Genomic DNA, 14,726 nt, shown 5'->3' on the forward strand with positions numbered 1-14,726 from the left:
GCGCAACTTTTTTTTTCCCTTTCAGCACCTCGGGCAAAAGAACCAGGACGCCGGTCGGTCTTCAGTCAACTTACCCAATTACGACGAGGCATCAACGACGACAAAATGCGCGGAAAACGTAGCAAGCAGTATCGCAAGCTTATGAACCAGTATGCGCTGACCTGGGGATTCCGTGAGCCTTACCAATGTCTCGTTGACGCTGAGATGGTGGTCGACTGCCACAACTTCAAGTACGATCTGCTCGCTGGACTCGAACGGACGCTGCATGGCAAAGTCAAGCCAAGTGAGTGACCATCTCTACGATCTTGCTCTGTTTTCTATTCTGACAATGACATTGCAGTGATTACGCAATGCGAGATCCGCAAGCTGTACCTTCGCAAGAGCGAGCCCGAGATGAATAAGATTATCGATTTCGCGAAGACCCTCGAGCGCAGACGATGCGGCCACCTTCCGGAAGACTACCCCGAACCGCTCGGTACGATGGAGTGTCTTAAGGCTGTCGTCGACCCCAAGGACAACCTCGTCAACAAGCATCGATACTGTGTCGCCAGCCAGTCGGCGGATGTCCGCCGCATGCTCCGCGAGATTCCCGGCGTCCCTCAGATCTACATCAAGCGCTCAGTCATGATCCTTGAGCCCATGGCGACGGAGAGCCAGGAAATCAGGACCAAAGAGGAGAGGAGCAAGTTCCGCGACGGACTGGTCAGGCCCGAGAAAAAGAGAAAGCGTGAACACGAAGACAACGACGCCGAGAGCGAGAACGAAGGCCAGGAAGATGATGTCGCGTCGGCTGATGGGAAGGCGGAGAAGAAGAAGGCCAAGAAGAGGGGACCCAAGGGACCCAACCCGTTGGCTGTCAAAAAGTCGAAGAAGGCCCAGGAGGAGGGCGAGAAAAAACCAAAGGGCGACATCAAGTCCGCGGCAGCAGGAGAAGGAGGTGAGGGAGACGGGCCTTCGAAGAAGAAGCGCAAGAGGAGACACAAGGCCGGTGCTGGGGCGGGTGAGTCGGCGCCTCAAGGCGAAGGGTCGGCAGAGCAAGCTGTTGGAAGCCCGTAAAGATCCAAGAAGCATTACAAGGGCGTTTGGGGACACTGCATTGGAATGTTGCAACAATAAAAGTTATTAGATACCAATTAATGGGAGATTCCTACGACAAAGCTTCGTGTACGACTTGTCAGGGGCCACGTGCCTTGCTGAGCCCCCTTATCTTTTCTCGAACTGACACTGGCTCTCCGTTGAGTGAGTCGAGCCGTTAGGTGGCATTCTTGACTTCCATCCTGTCGATCAATCTTTGGGAGACGGATGCTTCGCTCTTCTCCCGCATCATCCTCGTGAGTTGTCACTATGCAACCCTAAGCCAACTGGATAATCCACCAGGAGCAGCTAGTCGGCAGTGTCATCCCGCAAAGTCGAATCCGAAGAGTCAAATCAAAAGACATTTCCCCGAAGCCTCTCATCAGCCAGGAGTGCCCATGATGACATGCAGCCAATGTCGTCAGTTGGCCAGCATTGCAGAGGCCCCGGGAGGGACGGCAGGACTGGGCAGCGGTCAGAGCTCTGGACCACTGAAACGATCACTGTGTTGGTGTGTTGGCGGTGTGCCTCATCGGGCTGACAGCAGCGAGCACAGTCCCCCGATGACAGAGAATTGCAGGGCGGTGCAGGCGACCGATTGGAGATTGCACCCCCGCCTGCCCCCTCCAAAGCCTCCCGTTTCCCGTCACAAGCGTGAGGTCGCGCGCATGGCTTCGTTGGCCGGCCCCACTGGAATGCCACTGTAGCGGATCGTCATGGGGAATTTGATCTCCCTCTCCAGGGTCAGTTTCGCTCGCAGTTGCAGCCCGGGAATCTTCCATTCAACCATCCTCCATCCCTTTCAAGTCCGGCAGGCCCCTCCCCTCGAAGAACCACCCGGCCAGCCAAACAAAAGGAAAAACCACTCACACGTGGATTGTTTCTCAAGTGTCTTTTTTCCCCTGAGGCCAACCACACGTAGAGAGCCGGAAAGGGTCTTCAGCCAGCACGTCAACTTGCAGCAAACAACCGTGGGCGCCCGCATTGTGCGCGTCGACATATCTGCAGCAGCACCACCTACATCCTAGCACTAGCATCCACCTAAGGTATTAATCGTAATCGCGAACCGCTAAGGAACGAATAGTCAGTAGTCAGCTCTACACCAGTGGCTCATTGCGCGTCTCCTTACGGAACCCTGCCCGGTCAAACGCCAAACGCCCCCCTCCCCCGAACCTCGACCCATCCGTTTCCCAACTTCCCGAAACACAAAGGGAAAAAAAACACATAATAGCTGCCACCCCTGGATTTGCTATCAATCTGGCTTCGACACGGCTCGCATGCTTGCCTAAGGGACGAAATATCCTTTCATCATGGCGGGCTCAGGCGAGTCTGCCACCACTAATAACCCCTCACCGACGATCGCCACCACCACCACCGCTGCTGCCGACATGGAGGAGTCAGCCCAGAAACCAAATGGCTCTCCTGCATCAGATATAACCGCACAAAAGCCAACTCCCGCTGCAACAACAATGGCCGACAAGCCTGAATTCGATGATTTTGGTCTACCCATCAGACGATATGTACCTCCACCCCCCGAAGACGACGATGAGACGACCGATGCTCAGTCCGAACCGAAACACCCTGATCCCGAACCTTCAAAGATCGAAAAGGAGCTAGACGCCAACGATGCTCACCCTGACACGAAAGTCAACGGCGACAAGAAACCAGACAGCAATGGTGCAGAATCAGACAGCGAGGACGACTTCAGAGACGCGCAATCCGAGCAGCCGGCCACTGCCGCCGCGTCTGGCAGCAACTCGAACACTCCGTCGACCCCGGTAACCTCGAACCTGGACAAGGACGAAATCAAAGACAAAATTGCTGCAGATGCAAACAGAGAAGATGTCAAAGAAAGCGTTGCGACAATCAATGGCGACGAGAGCGCGGAAGAGAAGGTGGAGCAAAAGGAGAAAGGCACTACAACTACGCCCAGCGAAACAAAATCATCAAGTCCAACACAACCGACCGCTGATGAGGCAACTGCCCGGGCCGCCGTTGCCAATGTTGAAACCAAAGACAATAGTGTGCCGACGAACGGCGTTGCCGATGCCAAGAAGGAGGATGCAAAGGAAATGCAGGCGACAATGGATACCAAGGCAAAGGACGAGCGGCCTGATTCACCCGTGAAGCTCGTCGACAAGGCAGACCAGCCCCAACCAAAGGCAGCAGGAGGCACCCATACCAGAGATACGAGCACCGCTAGCAACGTGGTCATGTCTGAATTCTCCCATCAGCAGTTGACCGCAGACAAAGAGGAAGAGAAAGACGATGACGATGGCGAATGGCAGGAGATGCCGGCATTTGCACCCTACGATATTTACGACGAAGACAATAGGCTTGTTGCCAAGGAGTACACGGAGGACGTGGACAACGAGAAATACGGCTACGGCGGGCTCGGAGGAGCTGGCAAGGGATATACTCGAGTAATTATGGACGACGATGCGGAATCGGCAACGAGCATGGACGACAACACGCAGTATCTTTTCAAGGACGTGAAGAGCACGGCAATGACAGAGGACGACGAGGAAGCGCGAGACGCCGTTTCTCAGATGCAGGCGACCAAGGACCTCTTGACCGAAGGCCAGAGGATAGCATATGTTGGACTTACCAGACTGGAAATTCATCACATGGTCAAGGAAGCCGAGAGCATCGAGCATACCAGGGGAACGAAGAAGGAAGTCAACATGTCAGCTGAAGCAACCAAGATGTGGGGACAGAAGATGATGATCCGTCTCTATACCCATATGGACATCAGCTCCCAGGAGCAAATTATGGTCGAGCAGCTAAGCGACCACGGTGTCGTCCCCTCTGACTTGACGCCATTGCTGATGGCCAACGCCAGGGTGAAGAACCCGATGGCGGAAGAGTCGCGCTCTTCGCTGTCCGTGTCATCACCACGCACAGCGTCCCCGCGGACACCACTACCACCCAGCTCGCCGGCCCTGCCCGAGGATGAGAAGCCTGCTGAGGCGCCCCCGCCGTATGAGACCCATGAGGGAGAAGAGCTCCCCGCTGTGAAAACTCCGGCGCAGCTGTCAACATCAGCCAACATCGACATCGATCTTCGCTGGACGGTGTTGTGTGATTTGTTCCTTCTTCTGATTGCGGATTCGGTTTATGACTGTCGTTCCAGAATCCTCTTGGAGCGTGTTGGACAAAGCCTTCAGATTGACTGGTTGGATGTTAGGAAGTTCGAGAAGAAAGTGACGGACGCTTTGGAAATGCAGCAGGCAGCCGAGAAGGAAAATTGGAACGAGGACGAGCATATGGAGCACAGGAGAAAGCAGGCTCTCAAGAAACGATACGTCATGATGGGCTTGGCCACAGTCGGAGGCGGCTTGGTCATCGGTCTGTCCGCAGGTCTGCTTGCGCCCGTCATCGGAGCCGGTCTAGCAGCCGGTTTCACGACATTGGGAGTGACGGGAACTGGCACTTTCCTCGGCGGCGTCGGTGGCGCTGCTATCATCACGTCCAGTGCGGCCGCTTCAGGAAGTGTTATTGGAGGCCGAGCAGCGAATCGGAGAACTGGCGCGGTCAAGACTTTTGAGTACCGGCCTTTGCACAACAACAAGCGTGTCAACCTGATTGTCACTGTGGCTGGATGGATGACGGGCAAGGTCGATGACGTTCGCCTGCCCTTCAGTACTGTTGACCCCATCATGGGCGACATCTACTCCGTCTTCTGGGAACCAGAGATGTTGAGAAGTATGGGTGACACCATCAACATTCTTGCCACAGAGGTAAGATTGGTCACTTTGTAAACGTGAAGACGAACGAATACTCACACAAGCCAGGCTCTCACCCAAGGTCTTCAGCAAGTTCTGGCCAGCACTATTCTCACGAGTCTGATGGCTGCCTTGTCTTTGCCAGTCGTCTTGACCAAGCTTTCCTATCTGATTGACAACCCGTGGAGTGTCTCTCAGGACAGAGCTTGGGCCGCCGGCCTGATCCTTGCAGACTCACTGATTGACAGAAATCTGGGAACCCGCCCGATTACGCTTGTCGGGTACTCACTTGGCGCACGTGTGATTTTCTCCTGCCTCTTGGAGTTAGCCAGAAAGGGCGCGTACGGCCTCGTTCAGAATGTCTACCTTTTTGGTTCGCCTCTGATCATCAAGAAGGACGAATGGCTGCGAGCGCGAACGGTGGTACCAGGCAGATTTGTGAATGGATACAGCACCAACGACTGGATCCTTGCGTACTTGTTCAGACTGACCAGCGGCGGCCCTAGAAAGGTTGCCGGCTTGGCCAAGATTGAGGAAGTTCCGTTTATTGAGAACTTTGACGTCACGGAAATCGTCAAGGGCCACATGGAGTACCGACAGGCTATGCCTCGTCTCCTTCGAGAGTGTGGTTGGCTGGTGGAGAGCGACGAGTTTACCGAAATCGAGGACCCGGACCCGGAGAACCACCAGGAACGCCAACGTGAGCTTATTAATGAGATCGAAGAAGCGCGCAAGGAACTTGAAAAGGAGGGCCAAAAGAAGAAGAGCAGATTCTCGCTATTTGGACGAGGAAAGAAGGCCGACAAGGAAAAGTGGGAGATTTATGAGGACATGGCGAAGGAGGGTAAGCAAACACCCTCGAGAACAGAAGACAAGGAGGGCAACAACCATGGTGTGCTCTTTGACATCGACGCAATCCGAGCCGAGGTGGCCAAGGAGAAGAATAAGCCGGCCGAAGATCCAGAAGAGTTTCAAGTGAAGGAGCTCAAATCGACTCTGCCACCGATGAAGCTGGACCTTAACTCTTCAAATTCGTCCCTGAGCCCACGAGACAGCTTGCGGGAGACGAAGAGCGCATATGCCGCGCCAGGCCGAGCGTCGTACGAAACTTCCGGCTCCTATGGCTATACGCCAGAGCGGACGCCGACCTTCCACTCGAGTCAAACCTTCCCAGCAACGCAGCGCGCCCCGTCCCCATATCACGCGGCTCTCTCGCCACAAGAGGATATTCAGATGACATTTGACGACTCGTTCCATGATCCTCCGCCAGCGCCACGACCTCCACCGAAAGATGACCCTCCGCCAACTCGGCCAGAGATGAAGACTACGCAGTCGGTGCCGACCATCGCCAGCAACCCGTGGGCTGACATTGATGATGATGATTTTGGCAAGGAGAAGGACATTTCCATGACTTTTGCATAGCGAGGAGACGAGCGCAAGTTGGCTTTTCAAAGTGCCACGGCGTGTTACCTCGACAAGGCGTGTATGGCTTTGGTAGACCGACAACAACACAAACGATAATGCAGCCAGCTGACCTACGGGGGTTGTTGCTATTGTACGACTGGAGTGTGTTTTTTGGGTCAAGCGTTGGGTTAAACTACAAACTGTAGAACATTCGCGTACATAATTCGCCTGCAATGACGCAGAGTAATCGCACAAGATGGGAGATGATTCCCGCTGAACCAATTTTGAGAGTCGCACCAACTTAGCCTCCTTATGTATCTGTGATGATGAAGCGAATGTGCACGTAAGGTCGGTCACCAAGGGATGTCACGCATGCTGTGCCAGGTTGTGAAGACTTAGCCTGAAAGACCGAGACAACACAGGTACATCATTGTCTGAGAAAGAACAAACACTGGTCTGTTGTTGAGTTGTCCTTTGTCAGTGCCCTCCCATCAGCTAGATTCTCTCATCAAAGAAGAGAAGTTTATCACTTTGATTTGTGGTCTGCAGGGGAACGGAGACAGCAGAAATCCATGGTTGGTCAGTTTGGGAACTCCGAGTTTTGGAACTTGTTGCTCCTTCAAAAGAGCGGAGTTTGAGGCCCTATTGCGGCAGGAGAGGTCCGCTAACCTGCAGGATGGCATGAGGTGGGCACTGCAAACCGACATTAGACGCGCGCCGAAGGAAGGGGAGGACCAGTTGGCGATAGTGAGAATGAGATGAGCGAGTCGCCCGGATATGTGGGGGTGTTTTCTCTGTTGGTGTCGACGTTGGAAGGTTTTTGGGTGTTGGGGGTTGCCGCTGCGGCCCCGGTTGATGACATGGTCGGGTCGCATTGGATCAGGCAGACCTCGACGCCGGCCGGGGGTGGTGGGGTCGTTGATCGGCAGGCAGCAGAGAAGGAACGGACGGACGGCACTGCTAGTAGATTACATACTTCAGGAGGACAGCAATGAAGAGTCGGTTCATTTCAAGTCTAGATGATTTTTTTTGCGCCTGGACTGATGTCAGAAATCAAAGTTCATCTGTACGAGTGGTTTCCGGCTGTTTGTTCATACATCATCTCAACTTCAATCTAAAAGCAGGGACGAACATATCGGCCTCAAGGGCTTGAAACTTGACTACTCAGAGAAGCTTGCCAAACCACTTCCCATTCCCTCGCATTTAGCTTATTTCCAGCCTACGTACTCTGTACCCCCTTGCCAATCGGTTTTCGCTGGAAGCTTCGTGCGCTGGAGCATGATCGGCTGCCAATCCTTCTTCTCATACCCCAGCCGAACCAGTCAGAGAGCCGGAGATTTGGCGACTTGAGTTTCGGGTTCGGGCGGAGCAGAGCAAATAAGCAGCAAACATTGTCCAGGAGCAGATAAGCAGCAAACAGCGCCTCCAGGCTAACCACAGGTAACAACAACAAGGGAGAGAGAAAAAGGTTGTGAGGTGGGCGATGCCCCCGTGCTAATGCAAGCCTCCAGCATCAGCCGCAGCGGCACTAGCGCTGCTACGCTAGGCCGTTGACGGTTGTGTTAGGGGTATGTCACGCTCTCTTCTCATTCTTCTTCTTACTCTCTCGCTCCAAGTGATGCTTTCTTGGTTGCTGTCGATTGGCCACTGCCGGCTTCTGCTGCTACTGTTGCTTTTGCTGCTACACCGAAAGTGCTTGTCGGTGCAGGGGAGAGGCGAAGGGAGGGACGGTCGACGAGTTGGCTTTGTCGAGAGATTCATTAATAGCAGCACCTGAGCCACGTTCCATTGGCCAGCTCGTTGCTGACGGTGGGGCTGGGGATTGGGGACCATGACCGCGCTAAGAGCTTGGTGGTGGCTAGCGGGTCCCGCTTTTCTCCAGCCTTACACGCTTGCTCTTCCACTCTTTTATGGACTTTGGACGCGATGCTTGTTGCTCCATTCCTTCCGGTGTACGTCTCGAGTCCGACAGGGTCCGTTCCCTTCTGCTGCTGGGGGTTTAAGCGTGATGGGCTTGTTGTCCCGTTAAATCATTTGTACGAAAACCGCCTTTCGTGGAGAAGCAGATTCCGACCTGTCGCTGACGCGGTGTAACGGAGCCATCTGCCGATCCCGGGATCACAAGCTCTGCGTCTCTGATTCAGAGACCTGTCAGGTAAACCAAGGGAGGAAGTGAGGGGGTCAGATGCGCGGGAATGGTGAAAGGGGAGCTTAACGAGGGGCCGGGGACTCGTAACCCTGGGAGAGGATGGATGACACGGTGGGGAGACTTCATCAAAAGAGCAGGCACCATTTTTGTTTGCTATCTTTCTGAAGAGCTAGCTAGGCACTCTTTGATCAGAGTTTCCACCGACATTGATTCCTCGGGTTTGCACCAAGGTATCTATCAATAGCCCTCCCGTCCACGTCCGAGTGCGAAAGCTTCTTGTCTATCTCACCGTCACCATAATCATCGTTCCTGGAGTCCGAGTCCTGCCTTCTTTGTGAATCTGAACAACCATCTCGAGAAACGACAGAAACGTCAGCTCGCCGGACATACTTGGCAAAGCTGCTTGAAGACTAGGTCCCGAGGGAATCGACAGCGCCTCACTTGATCAAGGACGCACGCAAGAAAGGTGCGGTTTCCGGGAGCCAATCGCCCGCGAGGAAAAGCCGTTGGAGCAGGGCCCTAGGCAAGAAATTACCAGAGAGACAGACCCGCGGATCCTTCGACATATCTTTGCGCGGCGCAGCCTTGGCGCGTGGCTTGCTGCAGCTGGCGTGGTAGATCCCAGTCGGGAGAGAAAGAGACCCTGGTCACCAAACACCAACACCTAACGGGGCGTCTCCAGCTGGACGTCTCGCAGAGCGCCGCGCCGTCAGCAACACCACACAGAGAAACCTGACCCCATTTTCCGACCTAACCAACAAAAGCGAAGCCGCCCCGTGAGACCGACTGCTCCTTGAGCTCGAAGGTCCCAACGTGCCTTACCCTGGTCGGCTTTTTCTTAGTGCCTGTCGTTCCCCCTCCATCCCCTGTCTGCCCAATTCCATCCTGCTCACTGCCGTCTTACGCCAACCGGGGGTTGCTATTCTGCTTTCCTACCTAATCACATCCTCCACCCCCCGTAGCCTGCTTCCTTCCTCCCAAATTTCTTCCCTCTCGATTATTTTGCTTCTACTCTCACTGTTCGAAGGCTTTTTGGTACGACAACCCGAATTTGGATTTCGACAGACGGTTTTGGGTAGTGGACTGGCATACGGGTGTGGAACCACCGACTTACACGAGCATCACCGATATCGAATGTTAACCGAAAACTCGACTCGAGAGACGACTACGTAAAAAAACCCTTCATTCGGAATTTCTGGGCTGGGAGTCTGCGAGGAATACAATCATGTCCCTCCCGTCGGGCTTATTCGATAATGAAGACGAAGACAGCAACACCCTGTCTCTAGGGGAGAAGGGGAATACACCGTTCTACGAAACGACAACGAGGCCTGAACGGGACGAGGGCACCGGTGTCAAGAGCCCAACCATCGCGGTTGATACAGGTACACTTGGATCGGTCGACAGGGTGATCATGGCTTGGGACAATCCCCATGACGTGAAGTGGAATATTGACAGCAACTACGTCACGGTCGTCAACGCAACATGGCAGGGCCGCCAGGGTGACGATAAAGGTCCTGTCGGAACGATCAAATTTGTCCAAAACCCAAATGTGTCGTCCGGTATGCCACGCGTAGGCTTGTTTGCCTCATCGCGTGACGTCCACACCAAGCGCGAATCCCCAGAATGTAAGCAACATTTAAATGTCGAGATTGCATGTTGTTTGACTGATCTGAGCTGTGCTAACCCTGGCGCGTGGTAGTCGAGTTTTTGACAGCCGGAGGAGGACTTACACTGCCAGTGAATGACACGGCAGTCTCTGCCTACCTGAAGAAAGAGATGTATCTCGTTCTCGGATGGTCCAAAAACGATGGCACCGGCACTGGATATACCCAGAGCGGTGTTTTCACAGTGTACAATGGCTCAAAGATTGATCAGGGGTATGCGGAGACTAAGGAAAACATCTTGTCCAAGATTACCAGCGACGCAGAATCTGCCGGCCAGGATATTGACCGTGGTTCTGAATGGGCTCCGAGGACAACCACCGGTGTGAGCTCTTCGATTACGTCGACTTCCACCGCAACACCCGCTCCCTCATCGACGACTCCTCCAGGTGCAGGCTCATCAAACTCAAGCTCGAGTTCTGGAGGCGGTGGTGGTCTCTCCGCCGGTGCCATAGCCGGCATCGTAATCGGCTCAATTCTCGGCGTCGCTCTGATTGCATTCCTGCTCTGGTTCCTCCTCCGTCGCCGCCGCCGCGCAAACAATGTTCACAATGGAGGATACGGCTCCGGCCCCCACGAGTTCCTCGCCGACAAGGAGAATCACGCGCGCGTCACCGAATCCCCTCATTCCCCGTACTCAGACGACGGTCATCAGCAACAAGAAATGCAGCAATCGCAGCGCCACCTCACCGAGCCCGAGCATGACGCGGCAGTACCAGCAGCCGCCGCAGCAGCAGTTCCCCTTGCCTCCGGCACAAGCCCGACAGAACGCCGTTCGTTTGCGCCGCCGTACAGCGAGGAGGAGCACACGCCAATCGCCTCACGCTCACTCGAAAACGTCAACCGCGACGGAGCTAGATCGTCCACTCCCAACGTCAACTCCAACGTCTCACATCTCATCGAAGACGGCATGACAGAAGATGAGATCAGGCGGTTGGAAGAGGAAGAGCGAGCGCTGGACGCGGCGATTGAGCAAGCTGGCCAGGGCGGCGGTCAGGGGCAGCGCCGGTAGTCGTTGTAGAGCCCTCGTAAATCTAGATCGCAGACACCCAAAAGTGCGGTTTTTCTTGTTGCATAATTTTTGATACGAATATCTTGTAGTGTGGCTATTTACCTGTTGATGTTTTCCTTCTTGATGGGCGTTTTTGCGATTCAGCCACTGTTAATTTACAGTACACCATTCGTTTTCGTCTAAGGACACGCGGGCTAAGCATTTGCCCAAGAGGGTGCCGATACCCAGGCCGCGGTCGGAAGTTGACCTGTCGTCGTCGTCGTCGCGTATGAGAGGATGATCTGAGGTGTGTGGAGTGGGGAGAAGTAGATAAAAAGGATTCCCGCCGCAGATTAAAGATGCTTGAAGTGTTTGCCTGGCCGTTTACCGTTGTGTGATTGCAGTATTGTTTGTAGGTGAGCCTGCAATTGAGTTTTTCACCACGTGGTTTCACTTTGTTCACTGAGACAGACCCCTAATGTCCAGCACAAGAATATCTGCCACTTGCCAAGAAAATAAGTCGTTCAAAAACCCGGGTCATGCTTACATGTCTAGTGTACAGTTGGGTATAGCATATCGAAAGTTGTCTGCTCCCACCAGCCTCACGCCGAAGGCGACTGAGCCCTTCTCTCCCTCTTGCGGCCTTCAAGGACCAGCAACGTCCTTCCGTTGATCGGATCCTTCTTGGCGTGGGTGGTACGCTCTCTCCTGGCGTGCTCCAAAGCCCAACGCAGTCGTCTCAAGGGCACGTCCACTTAACTTCGGCTGAATAGCCGGCCCACCATATTGGATGCAATGCTCCCTGCCAGACCACCAGAGTACAGGGCGCTTCCAGCAATGTTAGAAGCGTGGCTGAACTTGTCGCAACGAGAGAAGGCCATGGCGTTCATGATGGTCAGGACGAGAGCGATGACTGTAATGCAGAGAAGTAAGCAAATCAGGGTCTGCGAAGCCTCTCCTTGGACTCAAAATCTGGGAGAGGAGCTGAGGTCAAGGGGTCTGCAGGTAGAACTTACCAACCAGCGGCAGCCACAAGAACTGCAGTCTGACCAGCGCAAATATGGCGAGAAGAACCCAGAGTAGCGGCTGGACGTAGAGAGCGAGCCAGAAGAAGCGGTTGTCGGTGGGGTTGACGGTCTTCGTTCCTGGCTCGCTGCTCTCGAACACCCATTGCGAGTCGCCCGTCTGGGGATCCACCTCGTTCCACCAGCGCAGTCCTACGAGTCTACGACCAGCAATGTTCTTGAGATAATAGAAGTCGGCGGCGAGGAGGAGAATAGTGATGATGAAGATCATGATCCTATGGTGAGACTGTCAGCAATTGTTCAAAGTGCCGTATGCGACGTCAGGCAGGATCGATGCGTGAGAAAGTAACCGGGTCGATTCTCCAACAGCATAACCATTCGGTCATGACCGGATGCAGGTTCGGACGTTCGCTTCGTGTGTTCGTTACAGGGAGAGAGAGGGCCATGCGACAACGTACATGCTCTTGATGATCCATAGTCCGAGGAAGTACACGAGGACGCTTGCTGTTACGAGCCATTGTCAGCTGGCCGATCTTCCCTAACAGAAGAACACGTTGAATCTGGACGAGACGTACATATGCGAAATGCAAGAAAGGTCAATAGGGTGATGGGGTGCGAGCTCAACCGCCAGCTGAGGGAGCCGGGGGCCTCTTGTTGCGGCTGCTGCTGGTTCGACTCCATTGCGGGCGACTTTGTTTCGCGAGTACGAACTTCGATGACAGGTTAGGCTGGTGGACTGAATTGAATGCGATCAAACTCTCGGTTTCGTTATCGTCGTGCGCATGTCGTGGCTTCGTGAGATTTTGTTGTTCTTGGTTCGGACGTAAGGGATTGGGAAGAGAGGGATGCCTGCTCCTCTGGAAACTAACACGGTACACACAGCTGTCGCGGGCGCATGCGTGGACAGCTACACCACTGCGTGTCCACCCCCAAAACCACGTTGAAGCTACGGTAAGCTGTTCGGTGCGTGGAGGCTGAGTTGTTCCGCAAGGGGTGACGTTGAGCTGCACGGGCCAATGAATTGGCATCAGCTGCAAGGGTCCAAGGGCGGTCGACTGCGGCAGAAACCGTGCCGACTGGGTTACATCATCAGACAGACAGAAGCTCAACTCGCGACCAAATAGCCGACTTGGCTGGACCACTCGGCGTTCGAGTTACCGAGAGCTGTCTTTAAAGCAACCACGAACTGCCGGCTCAGAGGGGTAGTAAATGGTTCCATAGGTATCTTCACTATGTGTTGAAGATTCTCATCGCCAGCTACACTTTACTTAATTTGACAAGTCAGCCTTTGTTTTGAATTTACTATCAAGTTCCAAGCTCTTGTCCACTAGAGTCCAATACTACATCCACGGTATCCATCATGGCTGCCAGGTCCTCATCAATCATCCGGCGGGCGCTTCTCTACGGTTAATATACTCGCAACACTCATATCATCTGATAAACTGATGTTTTTCCAGTGCCTTCCTCGTCGGAAAAGATGCTTACCAAGTCGTTGGGTCTCAAATCAGACAACGTAACATATGACCTGGAGGACTCCGTGACTCCCTCATTGAAAGCTCAGGCCAGGGGCCAGCTCCGATCGTTTCTCTCCAACCAGACAAGTCGACCGCCCTCCATATCCGAATTGGCCGTTCGAATCAATGCTGTGGAGACCAAGTTTGCACTGGACGACCTTACTACTCTCGGGTCTCTTCCCAATGTCGATGCCATCGTCGTCCCCAAGGTCAACTCCGCCGCCGACCTAACGTACGTAACCGATGTGCTGCGTCATGTCGCCCCCGAGAGACACACTGCCAGCTCGGAAAACCCTGTCAAAATTATCGCATTGATCGAATCTGCGCGCTCTGTCATGAACCTCGCCGAAATCTGCAAGGCATCTCCGTACCTCAGCGGATTGGTATTTGCCGCCGAAGACTTTGCTCTGGACCTTTCGCTTACCAGAACACCATCGCTTACCGAGTTTCTTTACGCAAGATCTACTATCGTAACTGCTGCCAAGGCCGCTGATCTACCCAGTGCCATTGATCTTGTCTGTACTTCATACAAGGGAGACGAAGGTCTGAAGAGGCTAGAAGAAGAGTCTCTGGGTGGAAAGTCAATGGGATTCAACGGAAAGCAATGTATACACCCTAATCAGGTCGACCTGGTGCAAAAGATGTTTGCTCCCAGCGAAAAGGAGGTAGAATGGGCAGTTCGTATTGCCATCGCCGACGAGAAAGCCAATACCGCAGGTCGTGGGGCTTGGACTCTAGACGGTATGATGATCGATGCGCCGGTGACGGGGAAGGCAAAGGCTATCATTGCAAAAGCAGAAAAGTGCGACCTTGATGTGGCTCGTCTGCGATCCAAATGGAAGGATCAACAGCCTGAGTAGGCCGAGCTAGCTCGAGGTCTAGAATAAGTTTGGCGGCCACAGCTCGCGCCCTTCTTCTAGCTCATCGTCTTGGTTCGCTTCGTTTGGCTGTGTTCTGCTTGAGAGAAAGTCAATTTCGAAGCTTCTGTTGTAGCCGGCCACTGGCAATCGTTGTGTTCTCTTGTGGTCGTTGTTTGCAGAGTCTGTAATGTGCCAGCTCGAGTGTTCCGGCTGCCGTTCGGAGACCGCAAGTTCGTCGGGAAGAGGGCTTTTGATGTAAGGTGTCTTCGAGTACCTTGTATCAAGACGTCTACCATTCAATGCACTTCCGTGGGACGAATTCG

At 54.0% G+C, this 14,726-nt stretch overlaps 5 protein-coding genes across 5 annotated transcripts; 4 read left to right on the forward strand and 1 right to left on the reverse strand.

Moving 5' to 3' along the window:
- Positions 1 to 105: 105 nt before the first annotated feature.
- On the forward strand, positions 106 to 1,056 carry COL26b_004345 (uncharacterized protein; the record flags this gene model as incomplete). The annotated part of the gene is made up of 2 exons (XM_053177223.1): positions 106 to 283; positions 341 to 1,056. 2 exons carry the CDS (start codon positions 106 to 108, stop codon positions 1,054 to 1,056), a joined length of 894 nt encoding a protein of 297 aa, XP_053038819.1.
- A 1,328-nt stretch (positions 1,057 to 2,384) lies between these two features.
- COL26b_004346 (uncharacterized protein) lies at positions 2,385 to 6,221 on the forward strand (the record flags this gene model as incomplete). Its single annotated transcript, XM_053177224.1, has 2 exons — positions 2,385 to 4,814; positions 4,869 to 6,221. 2 exons carry the CDS (start codon positions 2,385 to 2,387, stop codon positions 6,219 to 6,221), a joined length of 3,783 nt encoding a protein of 1,260 aa, XP_053038820.1.
- Positions 6,222 to 9,577: 3,356 nt separating this feature from the next.
- COL26b_004347 (uncharacterized protein) lies at positions 9,578 to 11,025 on the forward strand (the record flags this gene model as incomplete). Its single annotated transcript, XM_053177225.1, has 2 exons — positions 9,578 to 9,977; positions 10,106 to 11,025. 2 exons carry the CDS (start codon positions 9,578 to 9,580, stop codon positions 11,023 to 11,025), a joined length of 1,320 nt encoding a protein of 439 aa, XP_053038821.1.
- A 734-nt stretch (positions 11,026 to 11,759) lies between these two features.
- Positions 11,760 to 12,710, reverse strand: TVP23 (Golgi apparatus membrane protein tvp23; the record flags this gene model as incomplete). Its single annotated transcript, XM_053177226.1, has 4 exons — positions 11,760 to 11,917; positions 12,021 to 12,304; positions 12,488 to 12,533; positions 12,605 to 12,710. The coding sequence occupies 4 exons, from the start codon at positions 12,708 to 12,710 to the stop codon at positions 11,760 to 11,762; spliced, it is 594 nt and encodes a 197-aa protein (XP_053038822.1).
- A 679-nt stretch (positions 12,711 to 13,389) lies between these two features.
- On the forward strand, positions 13,390 to 14,403 carry COL26b_004349 (uncharacterized protein; the record flags this gene model as incomplete). Its single annotated transcript, XM_053177227.1, has 2 exons — positions 13,390 to 13,435; positions 13,487 to 14,403. 2 exons carry the CDS (start codon positions 13,390 to 13,392, stop codon positions 14,401 to 14,403), a joined length of 963 nt encoding a protein of 320 aa, XP_053038823.1.
- Positions 14,404 to 14,726: the final 323 nt, after the last annotated feature.

Source organism: Colletotrichum chrysophilum (genome assembly GCF_026319265.1).
Source record: "Colletotrichum chrysophilum strain AFK26 chromosome Unknown scaffold_26, whole genome shotgun sequence".
In the NCBI taxonomy this organism is placed as follows: Eukaryota; Fungi; Ascomycota; class Sordariomycetes; order Glomerellales; family Glomerellaceae; genus Colletotrichum; species Colletotrichum chrysophilum.